Here is a 13058-nt window from a genome sequence, read left to right as displayed (position 1 = left end):
CACGAATCAAACGCCGGCCACAATTTCTCATCTGGGGGGAACCATCATACTCAGTCCATGGCGAGTGATAAGGAAGTGGTCATGCAGAATGTTAGGTACACCTGTGCATAAAATAGCTTGGTGACAATCACGCCATGGTTCAATCCTCAAACAGCGTGTCTTCTTATGCACTTAGATTCTATCCATCCTGTCTAGAATTTCGTGTCTTCTACACCGGGGCAGGAGCCCATGTAGACATCCAGGCATCTACCATCTTCTTTACCAGGCCGTTCGTAATCACGTCGGGTGGAGATTGCATGCTCCTACAATCGCGTTCTGCATTGTCCGTAGCGAACTCCAGGTTGTTGTGTCTCTGCTGGGGTCCGCCGTATGATTGCTCCCAAAAATCAATCAATTTGACTGCCGGACAGGTCTGGGTAGCTTCCTCCACACCATGTGTGGCATCGTACTTCTTCAGCCTCGCTAGCCATTCAACGAACGACACCTTTTCGAAGTCGAGACCTGCTTTTGCGAGGGCAGGAAGAAGGTCTTCAGTCCAGGAGAACGTGTAGGGATTGCACATGTTGTAGATGAACCTGAGGTCCTCTCGAGATGTCAATGTGGTCAGGTCAACGATAGCGCTAGCCAGATCATCGACAGGAATCCATGAGCATTTCTGGAGGTAAAATCAGTCTGATGTCCGTTGTAGTCTCACTCATGAACATACCATGTCCAACATTGGTAGACAACCTAAGATCAAAGCTGACCGGATCATAAGAGGAGCAGCCTCGGTCTCGTTCCAAAGACCTAGTCTGGTATCACCGACAATTTGACCGATGCGCAAAATCGATGTCCAAGCACCGAAGCTTTCCATAGCCTTTTGGACGATATACTCGGCAACCAATTTAGACTGTGTGTAGCCATTGCTGATTCCTTGACGGAAGTCCATAATAGGCTCCTCTGGAATTCTATTCTGACCTCTTGTGTTAAGCGCGACCCCCATTGAGGAGCAGTAGAGAAAATGAGCTGGCTGAGGTGCTCTCACGTCCAGAGACAGTTGGAGTAGGGTCTGCAGGTCGAGGAGATGTTTTCGAAAGGTCACCAGAGGTAGGTGGAAGTTCACAGGCCAGGCTGCATGTATGATGTGAGTCAGGTTGTCGAGCAATTCCTCTCGTGTCGTATCGCCCAAGCCAAGTCGTGACTTTCCCGGGTCGTGGTTGACGACTCTCACTTTCTTCGAATACTCGGACCAATTGAGCTTTCGTTTGGCAAGAGATTCTTCTAGCCGCTCAGCTGGATTGTTGCCTCGTACGGCACAATAAATAAGGTCAACGTCTGATTGTGCCAATAACGATGCCAGAATATGGGCACCCAATGAGCCAGTTACACCAGTAAGGAACTGCGTGATTGTCAGTACGTTTTTGGAGTACCGCGAGACAAAGACTTACTACTGTGTGCCTGCCAGAACCTTTTGTTTTCTCCGGCTTGTGTGACTGAAAACGACTGAACTCTTCAACCATGGTAAACATCTCTTCCACGACGCTATCGACATTTGATTCCTCCTTAGTCGGTCCCTGTCTATTGGTATTGAGCTTTATCAAATACCGGGCGAGGCGACGGATGCTGCCACACTGGAATATCACGCCCGGTGGGAGTTGTGTTTGCCATTGAGGATCTCCGTCTTTGATGATGGCGTTTCGAAGACGAAGTCCTAGCAGGCTGTCCATACCAGCATCGTGGAAATCGTCGTCAACACTCGAAATCAGCATACCGTGTGCCCGAGCACAACCCAGCAAATGATGCTGTAGCTCGGCCTCGTCAGACATGTATGCGGGCCCGCTTGAGTGTCCATTGATATGGAACGGAGCTGAAGGTAAGGCTTGTTGTGTCCAGGGAAGGCTTTTGACAATTACTTGCAGGTCTCGTTTCAGGACCTTTCCGGACGTCGTCTTGGGCCAATCTTCTAGACCGAGCTCTTCGAGGCTCACCACTTTCTCGAGCGCATATGCCGGACCCATAGCATCCAGCACGCATCTCTGGACTCGGGTAGCAGCTTGTTTGTCATCTTTCGGGTGCTTGATCACAGCGACTGGTACTTCTCCAGCTGCTTCGTCTGGGATCCCAACGACTTGAGACTGGTGCAGGGTGTTACCAAGGTGAGCTTGAGCTCCATAAGATCGAATGCTTACATCAATTCCCGTTCTTTCAGAAATAACCGCCTCAACAGCAGCTGAAGCTATGTTCATACCGCCTCGTATGATCATATCTAAGGCTGTCAGCTGGGATCAAAATATCTGTGGGTGCGCAACAACCTTTGTAGCGTCCAACTATTGCAATTCTCCCATTTTCAAGCATGACGGCTTGATCGCCACACCTGTACCAGGTTTCTCCTTCTTCGACAAAGAAACTGTCTTCACCACTGCCACCAAGATAGCGTTCAATTTTCTGCAGACCACCTTGTACAATTTCACCAGGCGTTCCCCTCGGCACAGGCTCTATCTTGTCTGGATCGCATATCCTGATCTTGCACCCGGGATTCGCATAACCAGCATAGATGGGATCATGGACGTTGTCAGGAACTCCATATAACGTTTCAGTACACACCGAAGTCCCTTCCGTCATACCAAAGAATGGACTGAACCGTTTGCATTTGATCTTTTGGAAAGACTTTTCAACATGGGAGCGGAGGATCTTGCTCCCACCCACAATCATGCGATCGATACCCTTATTGGACCGTTTGCTCAAGGACGGTGAAGTGGCTAAGAGGTCAATCATCGATGGTACTGCGAGTAGATCAGTATACTCGCCTGTGCAAATAGCTGAAGCCACAGAGTCCGGGTCAAAGGCGTAGTTGACGTGTGTGACACTTCCGCCAGCGATAAGGTACGCCAGTGTCCAGGAGCTGCCGACGATGGAGTTCATTGGCAGGATATGCAGCCAGGATCGTGTGTCATCCAGCGCGAAGACTTGCTCCCAAGACTTCATATTGCAAGCAAGCGATTTATTTGTATGCGGCGCTGCTTTCGGAAGCGATGTTGTTCCCGAGGTAAATCCAATGTATACCACATCGTCCTCATTCCGGGGCCATCGATCGAGTGCCAAGCTAGATTCCTCAAAGGTCTTATCCACAGCTGCCTCTGTGATCAGATCACTAAGCTTCAAGTAGTTGTGCATACCGAAGTCGCCGTCGAGGATGATTTTGACGTGCATGTCACTCATCAAATCTGGGACGTTACGCTGCAAGTCCTCGGCCACAGATTCATTATCCACGATTACTGCTTTCGCGTTCGTCAATGTAAGCATGTGCCGGATCTCTTTAGCGTTTTTAGGAGACCTGAGGTTGATAGGTGTAAATGGACATCCGATTTTGATGGCTGCTCTAAAGACCATGTGGAACTCGGCCCTTCCCCCGAGTAGCACCGCGATAGTTGAACCCGACTCCAGACGCTGCGTGGTTAACGCGTGCGCCAGCAAATCGGCACCATATTGGAGCTGATGATGTGTCCAATGGAGACATGGCTTTCTCACAATACTTCTGTGGCACGGTCGGACGTCTCTTACTGCTGGGAGAAGATCTGCTGACTGATGGGTGCACATTATTGCTGGTGTGTTTGGATGTTGCTTTACTGATTCCAGGATCTGATGATGCACGATAGGTATGGTAATCGCCAATTGGGGTCCGATGCTCTCAGAGAGACTGGAAAACGTTGTTGTCGCTGTGTCTGCCATTGCTGCCATGGTTCTCCAGTATCAGAGTTATGAGGTGACACGCAATAGCGAGGAGCAATTAGTTTGCAAACTTCAACGACGTGGAAACGAGATTCGGCAAATATTCACCGTGTGACATGGAAGTGAGGAGTTGTCGCCGGAGACTTGATAATCGATGGGTTATCAAAGACCACCTCACGGGTGGCTTCCCAGGTTGTCAAGATTGGCTTTCCGAGGGCCGGGAGAGCGCCCTCCTCAGGTTCGGGACTTGGTGCCTCGTCTCTACCAGATTATTTATCTCTTACATTTAAATTCATATCTTGAATATCTACAGCTGGCGTGCTGTGTATTATCAGCCTCAAAACACCACCGCCATCCTTGTCTTGGACTTTCCGCTTTTCATTAAATCCATCATCTCATGGATTTGGTCAAGCTTGTATAATTCCACTTTCGGCTTGATCTCATGCTTCGAGATAAATTCCATTGCGCGAGGCATTTGCTGTGGGGGACCCGTGCTTTCACTTCTGATTTGATACAGTTTCCGCATCAAATCCAAAGCCGAGAATTGCAAAGGCTTCGCCGGCAGTCCTATCACCATCAGGACGCCGCCTATGCGAAGAACTTTAGTGGCGCTGTCGTAGGCAGCCTGCGCTGCACTGAAGACCACGGCTGCGTCCGCTCCATCTCGAGTTAAATTCTTCACGTGCTCGGCGAAGTCTGGTTGCCTGCTGTTGATCGTTACATCGGCTCCGTTTTCTTTTGCTTCTGCGAGCACTTCGTCGTTGATGTCAATGCCCACGACTTTCAATCCCATGGCCTTCGCGAAACGAATTCCCATCTGGCCGAGACCCCCGCAACCCACAATGGCCATCCACTGACCGGGCTTAAGCTCGCAAGAGTCCACACCATGGAACGCTGCTTCGTCAGAAAACGCTTGTTAATGATTGGGAGGTGGTACCTGTAATTCCAGCGCAAAAGTATGGTGCAGATGTTTCCATACTGAGATTCTCGGGAAGGATGATGGCGTTGCGGTAGTCCACTGCTGCGTATTCGGCGAACATGCCATCACATTGGAAGCCTTGGATCGCCGCTGTTCCGAGTTTACAATTCAGGTTGTGCACAAGACATCCTTCGCACTCAACTATATGGGGGTTAACTACGAAGAGGGAAGGCTTAGCATGGATGTCACTCACAACAGACCCCTTTAATGTAAAGGAAGCCAATTCGATCGCCTTTTTTGAACCCCGTGACATTTGCACCCATTTCTTCAACATATCCAACACCTTCGTGACCCATTGTCACTGGCTCAGTCGCAGGTATTGATCCATCGAAGAGCATAAGATCAGAATGACACAGACTTGCAGAAGCAACCTTGACCAAAATCTCGTCTCCCGTGAAGCCGGGAACTGATATTTCGTCTACCGAGCATTTGTTCGAATCCTACGCCTGGGTTAGTCATTGATCCTGGGGCTTGATCAAGAAAGGAAGCTGACAGGATGGTAACGGGCAGCTCTCATAGTAGTAGGGGCCATTATTGCTTGCACCACTTCAGGATGATAGGAACTCAAGATTTGCTGCTGCTGCTATCATCAGACACCCTACCCTGCACGAAGGTTCTGGATTTTATTTGCTTTCACAAAGTTGCGAGTCGGAAGTTGAAGTCCACAGAGCATCCGAGCATCATGCCCGGAGGGCTGATCTACCTGCCGTAGACTTGCGGTTTCGGCAGAGTCTGTTGTTGCCAGACGGTTCAATTAGCGATCGTTTGGCCGGGACAACTTGATCGACGTAGGCCGACCCCCATGGTGGCCAGACCAAGGAATTGATGGAGAATCATCTCCGCGAGTGACCTGGAGGTTTGCGGGGTACATTCGATATAGTTAGATTGCCGAGGATCGTTGGGAGGGGTGAAGGTTCTCGATGAGGAGAAACCGGAGGTCAAATGCAGAAGCATTTACTCGTAGTATGCACGGCATCCGGAAAAACAATATACCGTTCGACCGACAATGGAAACATTTAGTCAACCCCTGGCAACCCCAATCCGAAGGAGATTTGCTTCTTTCCTACTATGGATTTAAGGTTGAAAGATTGATGGACGGCGATCAAAACTGCAGATAAGCATTTTCGATAATCCATCTTGGCATGTTTGGCAGTTTGTGTCATCAACGTGTCCTTGTTGATACCCAGCTTCGAGAGATTCCCCCTGCGCCCTTTTCGACTCAATGCATACCACGGGCGAGCTCAACAGCTTTGTACCCGACACGCGCTTTTCAGCCTTCACCATTGACGATGTCTTTGGCGTGCTGGCGCGAAGATGATGATGCAGCAAAATTCCATCAAACTCCGTGCACAGGGCACTATCGTCCACCGTCCTTCAGAGACGTCCAGATCTACGTGACAGCGAGCTGATTTGAGCACAGTTGTTCTTGCTCTAGGCCGATTCGCCATCGCGAACACCTGTTCACCTCGGTTTGATTGTTGTGCAAGCCTCAAAACCTTGAAACTCCTCCCATCTTGTTGACATCCCATGCGCACAAGATGCGATAAGGAGCACAGCCGCATATATGAACTGTTCACACACTAGGATCGTGTTGAGATTGTCTTGAAGCCACTGGTAGGTTCGTTCTTCACTCGGCCTGCGAGCCCGTTATGTGGCCCTTTGGGATCGTCTTGATCGCCGCTCTTCTGTTAGTGCATGCGGCTGCTGCTGAAGTCCTGACCATAGTCATCCCTTGCTCGACAGCTCTTTACCCGCCCTCGCCGATCACGGTAACCTCCCAATTGCAAAAAGTGTCGACATGTACGCCAGCAACCTCATGCACCAGCGGTACATGCCTGACCTCCGATCGATACATCACGTTCGACTACATCTCATCCACTATTCCGTGTGCATACAATGGATCAACGCATTCTCAATGTGTCGTCACCAAAACCGATCAGCCAGTCACGATATCCAAATCATCAAGTACCTCGACATTTACAAGTATGCCGCTTGCAGCATCTAAGAGATGGCCTCGTGGACATGGCAAGGACAACGATACAGAACCCCTGCGAGAAGTCTTGATCAAGACCTGGGTGGCCTCTTTCTTTAACATTGGGCCACTGGCCATGCCTGGATATGGTGGCAGCAGACTCTGTGTTGATTGTGGACCTGACGAGAGCGGAAGTCGCAGCCAAACCTTCAATGTCACGGAGTGTTGGATGACACCATTGAGAAACATCAGCTGTTCTGAGTATATGGAGATATGGATTTCGAGGCCTGGGCCGTTCAAGACCAGTTCTCTCACTGCGGTTGTGTCTACCACATCATACGTGGCTTCGCAAGGTACATATACGTTCTTTTTCACGCAAGAGGCTCCGGATATTACTGTTGTTGCGCCTGCAAGTACTGTTACAGTTCATTTGCCAGATGGTGAGACATCACAGCTGGTGGAAGCAGCAAGAACAATCACAATACCAGGCACACCGTGGACTGCAGGGGTCGTCAGGGCCTGTCAAGGACCAACCCTTTTTGATATCGTCACGACAGTGACAACTACAGCAACTTGGGTTCCTCCGTGTGAGACCGGGACCAGCACTAGGTAAGAAAACACAGCCCTTCCTCGAACCTTGAGCTTTCTAAAGAGCTGAATGGGCGCAATCAGTGGTCAAAACGGGGGGTGGTATTTCCCAAATCCTCCATCACCGACCGTCACGACAGTGAACCCAGCGTCGACATCTACGAGATCTCCAACCACCTATCCACAGTCGACATCTACTACGCTGTCGACATTGGGACCGGAGTCACTACCTACAACGAGTCGAACAAGCCAGCCAGAATCGTCCATCACGGCTCGTTCAACAAAAGTAGCACCAACATCCCAAACGCCTTCAACAAGTAACTTGGGGCCGACATCTATTACGACTTCAACAAGCCATGCACAATCTAGTGCTACTAAACCTGGTCCTATCAGCTCCAGCGGGTTGCCCTCTTCTTCCACGAGCACTGTTACCAGCAACGTCTCGCCGGATCCTGCATCATCTCAATATCCTTCCAGTGCAAGATCAATCTCCACATCTACCACTCAGAGCGGAGCAACAAGCTCTTCGACAGGAGTCAGCTCGTACCTGAGTACAACTTCAGTCCTCTCTACGCACATTTCGTCAACAGGTATCAGCTCGTATTTGAGCACAACTTCGGTTGTTTCGACGAACGATAGCACCTATTCAAGCTCGACCACGACTACTTCCCCGAGTACGTCCACGGTGACATCTAGCTCAAGTCCAGTGCCGACGGACAACTTCTATATACTGGTTATGGCTACGTCCGGAAACATCAAACGTGCTTCTCGATACTTGGCGTTTGTCAACGGCTATAGCGTTGTCCTAGATCGCCAGGAAACAGCAGCACTGTTTGCCCTTGACACCGAAGGCCTGCTGCAGACCAACAAGCAATTCATTGGCGCAGAGGCCGACATCGCTGGGACGGTCTTAAAATCGTTCTCGTCTTCGGTTGTTGCATCAGAGACGTGGACGTTATCTGGAGACGGCACACTAAGTCTCACGGGCGCGTCTGGCTTCTGCGAAACGACGGACGGACAAATTGCGATCACCACTGCAGGTTCATCTTTATCGGATTGTTCGCTAATATCTCTCATCTATCAAGGTAGGAGTTGTATATCCAATCGGAACATTTTTTTATTGAACCACAGCTGACTCTTTCCCTTAGCAAGGACATCCACCTCGACGACTTCCACCACTTCCAGTAGCACAACCACCACTTCCATATCCTCGGGCATCGGTAGAAGCACAACCTCCACGAGTCTAAGCCGTCTGACCACAACCCCAACAAGTGATAACCCCACCACGACGAGCTCAGCCTCGCAATCCACGAATTCTTCGTCAGCGAGTTCATCCAACAGCCTATTGACCTCGTCAAACTCCCTTACCTCTGCCCTTCCGTCGTCCACGACTACGAATAGTGGTCAGACAACAGAATCCTCCGTACATTCGAGCACTACTACCAGCACGACTTTCACGACGCCTGGCAATATGACCTCGACATCAACAAGTCATCTCTCTAGTGAGCCAACTTCCGCCTCACAAACACTCACTTCGTCGTCTTCAAGTTCAACATACGCATCATTCAGCTTCTCGACCTCTCTTAGCTCTACAATTCAGTCCTCTTCAACGAGTAAGAAAACGACATTGTTGACCACGACAAAAACAACGACGACAACGACGACAGCCACGACAACCACCAGTACTACCACTACAACGACTACCATCCCAGCGTGTACAATAGTGACAGATTCAGGCATCGAGTTCGAAGTCTTTTCTTCCAACTCCAATTGGAATCAGACATATGCGGACTACAACGGAACCCTGTCTGCGGGAATGATCCTGACCACGGACCAATCTCAAGCGGCTCAGTTTACATACGGGCAGAGCTCAACGCTAATAGCGCCTGACGAGAGGATTGCCACGATATACGGCGCAGGGGGCAGTATAGTTTTCTATGACCAGAGCTCGATCGACTTTTCCAATAACTATGGAGGAGGACTTACTGTTTTAGAGTGTACATTTGCGCCTGGCTGTGTGCTGGATTGCATTGCTGGAAATGCGTCGGTCATTCAGCTCTGCCAGGGTATTCCGGCCTTGCACAGTGAGCTACAGGAAGACTGTTCGTCTGGATCACTTCGGGCGTTTGAAGAGTTTGCGCCGTCCTCAACAACCTCCGCATCCAGTTCAACGTCAACTACGACTACCGCGACCTCACAAAATCTCACTTCGACTTCTGCGTCAATTACCTTGATGAATACTACCACTAGCTTCACGTCTACCATAACGTCCATGAACACCACTGGGACGACTATTTCGACCTCCAGCAGTAGCTCGTCTCTCAGCACTACAACCACGTCAACTGGCCCAGCTTGTACCGTGGTTCCAGACTCTACATCAAACTCCGTCTTCGTCCTCCGGGTTTCTTCCAACGGTACCGAGTATGATGGAAACTATCTCCTAAGTAGCAATTCTGCCCTACAACTCACTGCCACGCGGTCAACAGCCACACGATTCACGAGAGATACGGAACTGCATCTACTGGACTTGGCCGGAGATTCTGCTGCATTGTACCCTGATTCGACCGGTTATGTTGAGCTTGTCTACCAGGAATGGATAGTCTCTCAAGGCTTGCAGAACTTAACATGTACGTTTAGCAGCAGCTGTGGGATGACCTGCATGACAGATTCAAACATAAACCAGCTGCAAGAGTGTTACGGGACAGTATATTTGTCTGACGGAACACTGTATGGAGGATGTGCGCTGATCTCACTGACTGCGGAGGCATTGCCCACATCGTCCACCTCAATGGCCAATTCCACGACATACACCACCACTATGTCTACGAACTCGACACAACCTTACTCAACCTCAGCCATCACCACACGATCGTCATCAACCTCGATGTCAAATAGCTCGTCAATCAGGAATACTACCACCACTACGACAACGCTATATTCGAATTCAACGTCAATTGGCTGAGCTCGATGAACCCCCAACTGGATATCTCCTACCCCAGTCAATCGAGCTCCGTGAATCACCTTGATTCACAATCGATTTGACACACAACACCAGTCGTGTTCATCTGACTGAGACATGCCTCCAGAGCGAGCCTTCTCGCAAATGAACACAAGACTGGGACGAGAGGTACGCCCAAGGGCACCTGGTCTGTTCTTTGACATGCTCTGGCCCTCGATCCGGCTGGGAGCCTGGGCTGTAGTACATGGTACGTGATGCTTCCAAAGGTTCATGCGATTCAAAAAGGGATATTCCAAGCCTCGGCCAAGGCCCAATTCTGGCCAAAATACTCCAACAGTCACAAGGTGGTAGTGAATCAGCAACGGCAGTGGGCGAAGGTGGTGTTTTGATCCCATGTACGAACGAAGACTTGAACAACTGGGTTGGGAAAAGGGAGCTTGATCCACATAGGCTAGCGTGATGATTAGATACTACCGCCAATGGGTTGCACATGACGACGAATCGCCTCCCCGGACGATAAGGCTCATCAAGACCAACCTGCGCAAAAAGAGTATATGACTTATTAACACACTGTTTCGGGCCACAAAATCCGTTTTATGCGGTCAGACACTGATGTCTCGTGATTCTTCTCTTCATCTCATTGGACCACTTGAGCGTCGAGTCTTGAGCCAATCTTTCCATCAAGAGCTCAGTCATAGCGCTTGTACCTGGATCAAGCTCCACCAGAAGAAGCCGTCGAAGTATTGCTGATAATATGCCAACTCCACTATAGCTTTGCTTTTCGACCATCCAGCCCATTGGGGATGGATATATCGCGGAATTGTTGATAATTTCGCCCCCACATCCCTTGTTTTCCAGGAGAAAGAATGCCATTAGGGTCCAAGGTATCCTGTGACTCGCAGTCAGACAAGTACCAGACGTGATGCCGAACGATGTACTTACCTTAAGCTTCTCGACAAATCTCCGGTACGCGTGCTGATTGAAGTCATACAGTTCGGCGACGGGATCTACGTTGTCTCCGTTAGACATCAAGCCTTAGGAAATCATGGAGAGAAAGGCGAGCACTACTTACCCATGTGGTTGATATGGGAGCGATAATTGCTGAAACCCTTCTCCTTTGCCTCATCATACAACTCCGCAAATAGAGCTTGAATACCGACCTGGTGCTCCACTAGTGTCTTGTCGAAGGCTTGGAAGTTGACAAAGATGAGGTGGCGCTCGTGCATGAAAAAGTCGCAGAAGAGATCAAAGCCGTGCTTTTCGCTGATACGCTTCGATTGGCGGACCCAGTCCAAAACCTGCTTTCCATTGGACGGGATGATCGATGAGAAGTCTCCATGGCCCGAAATCCCTTTGGACTCGTCCTTAGGTAATCGAAATTTGACCATGGGTAAACTCCATAGCGTAGGCACGCCCACAAAGACGCCGCCGTGCGGTTCGGGAATGTTAGAAGCGTCAAGTAGTTGGCCATCCTCGCCAGAGAAAAGTTCACTTCGTAGCGTACCGGTTGGGGCATGTTTGCTGACAGCACGCTGGATCTCTTCCAGTTGAGCGGTAATCACACCTCGAGGACCAAAGAGCCCAAACTTGGCATTCCAGTACCCTAGGTTATACTCCTGTTGCGCCTTTTCCAAGATGTGTGGTGGAATAGGTCCTGGACCATCGTAGATGTCGACTCGTTTTTTGATCAAGGCTAACACCTCGATTACGCTTGAGACGAAGATTGTGTTTGGAATGACTCCATTCATGCGTAGCGTCCCAAATACGTTGACCAGCGCCTCGATGTCATCAAACTTAGGAACCTCGAAAAAGCACGATAAATATGCCTCAGGTTGAGGTGTCAGCCAGATACCCATCTTGGTGACGATTCCTAGGTTACTCTGTAGGAAGAGTCCCTCGATTGACGGACCAAAGGTGAATTTGGAGGTATGTGCGGCTGCCGAATTTGAAATGCCAAACTGTCCTGTTCGAACTAAGTCGCCATCCGCGAGCAGGATCTCTAAGCCGGCCATATTTTGCCAATGGTTGGCCGTAGGAAGGAAACCGGTTCCACGATCGACAGTCTATTATGAGGATAAGTATCTTCGCGACGGAGAAGACAGTTTTCGGCGTGCTCACATTACCGACAACGCTGCCCCAACCCAGTGATGGGGTGCTAGGCCAGACGCGCAGGCCTTTTTCTTTGCAGTAGTCGTACAGGTCAGTAAAAGTGACGCCCGGCTCGACCACAGCGTAGGAATATTCCTCGTTCACCTCGATGATACGATTCATGCGGTGTAAGTCTAGGGCTACAGACCCCGACAATCGTGGTGCGGGCCCACCATATCTGGAATTTGCGGTCAGCATATGGTGAAGAGAATGCACGGCCAAGGGTGGCAAATGGGGAAACAAACCCCAAGTTTTTGCCCCGGGAGAACGTCCACAGCGGAATTTGGTACTTGTTGGCAATCTTGAGAACCGTTTGAGCTTGTTCCAACGTAGCAGGACTGCGCCAGCAACACATTAGCATGATGTACTTCAGCGAGAGATCGCGCTCCGAACCAGACTGCGCCACTTGGCACCCTTCTCGTGGAGGCATCCTCATTAAGCTCATATGGATCAATATATTCCTTCACATTGTCGCCTGAAAAGACGTTCTCACTGCCTAACGCGTTAGACCACTCGCGAATGGCGCGGTCGAAATTGGTTTGGCTGACACCGGGCGGAAGAACGTGTGGGATTGGTCGGACGATTGACTTTGAGAACAGATTGATGTGAACGTCCTGATACTCCGGATCCGCATATTTGGCAGCCACTGCAGCAACGGCAGGATTTTGTAGAACTGGATCCATGGCTCGCTGTGAAGAAGTTGT

The 13058-nt window shown here is 50.1% G+C and overlaps 4 protein-coding genes across 4 annotated transcripts; 1 reads left to right on the top strand and 3 right to left on the bottom strand.

Annotated features, from left to right (window-relative positions):
- Positions 1-208: 208 nt before the first annotated feature.
- Positions 209-3893, bottom strand: EDD37DRAFT_698729 (uncharacterized protein; the record flags this gene model as incomplete). Its single annotated transcript, XM_062820185.1, has 5 exons — positions 3541-3893; positions 2292-3471; positions 1428-2251; positions 707-1378; positions 209-655 (listed from the first exon to the last, which is right to left on the bottom strand). The coding sequence occupies exons 1-5, from the start codon at positions 3715-3717 to the stop codon at positions 209-211; spliced, it is 3300 nt and encodes a 1099-aa protein (XP_062665160.1). The 5' UTR covers positions 3718-3893.
- An 81-nt stretch (positions 3894-3974) lies between these two features.
- On the bottom strand, positions 3975-5328 carry EDD37DRAFT_217426 (chaperonin 10-like protein). Its single transcript, XM_062810365.1, has 4 exons — positions 5181-5328; positions 4881-5127; positions 4646-4828; positions 3975-4602 (listed from the first exon to the last, which is right to left on the bottom strand). The coding sequence occupies exons 1-4, from the start codon at positions 5217-5219 to the stop codon at positions 4046-4048; spliced, it is 1026 nt and encodes a 341-aa protein (XP_062665159.1). The 5' UTR covers positions 5220-5328; the 3' UTR covers positions 3975-4045.
- A 1188-nt stretch (positions 5329-6516) lies between these two features.
- EDD37DRAFT_217431 (uncharacterized protein) lies at positions 6517-8606 on the top strand. The gene is made up of 3 exons (XM_062810366.1): positions 6517-7268; positions 7332-8332; positions 8400-8606. The coding sequence occupies exons 1-3, from the start codon at positions 6673-6675 to the stop codon at positions 8492-8494; spliced, it is 1692 nt and encodes a 563-aa protein (XP_062665158.1). The 5' UTR covers positions 6517-6672; the 3' UTR covers positions 8495-8606.
- A 2366-nt stretch (positions 8607-10972) lies between these two features.
- On the bottom strand, positions 10973-13037 carry EDD37DRAFT_571479 (glycolate oxidase; the record flags this gene model as incomplete). The annotated part of the gene is made up of 6 exons (XM_062814337.1): positions 10973-11095; positions 11149-11213; positions 11279-12269; positions 12325-12532; positions 12600-12692; positions 12748-13037. The coding sequence occupies 6 exons, from the start codon at positions 13035-13037 to the stop codon at positions 10973-10975; spliced, it is 1770 nt and encodes a 589-aa protein (XP_062665157.1).
- Positions 13038-13058: the final 21 nt, after the last annotated feature.

This window comes from Exophiala viscosa (assembly GCF_022695815.1).
Source record: "Exophiala viscosa unplaced genomic scaffold EDD37scaffold_19, whole genome shotgun sequence".
Classification (NCBI taxonomy): Eukaryota; Fungi; Ascomycota; class Eurotiomycetes; order Chaetothyriales; family Herpotrichiellaceae; genus Exophiala; species Exophiala viscosa.
This window is presented reverse-complemented; position numbering and strand designations above follow the sequence as displayed.

Excerpts from the sequence above, each read along its gene's own strand:
- EDD37DRAFT_217426 (XM_062810365.1), bottom strand. The coding sequence starts at position 5,219 with ATGGCCCCTACTACTATGAGAGCTGCCCGTTACCATCCT. Across the intron at positions 5,128-5,180 it reads GAGCTGCCCGTTACCATCCT|GATTCGAACAAATGCTCGGT; the intron begins GTCAGCTTCCTT and ends ACCCAGGCGTAG. Across the intron at positions 4,829-4,880 it reads TTACATTAAAGGGGTCTGTT|TTGAGTGCGAAGGATGTCTT; the intron begins GTGAGTGACATC and ends ACCCCCATATAG.
- EDD37DRAFT_217431 (XM_062810366.1), top strand. The coding sequence starts at position 6,673 with ATGCCGCTTGCAGCATCTAAGAGATGGCCTCGTGGACATGGCAAGGAC. Across the intron at positions 7,269-7,331 it reads GAGACCGGGACCAGCACTAG|TGGTCAAAACGGGGGGTGGT; the intron begins GTAAGAAAACAC and ends GGGCGCAATCAG. Across the intron at positions 8,333-8,399 it reads AATATCTCTCATCTATCAAG|GACATCCACCTCGACGACTT; the intron begins GTAGGAGTTGTA and ends TCCCTTAGCAAG.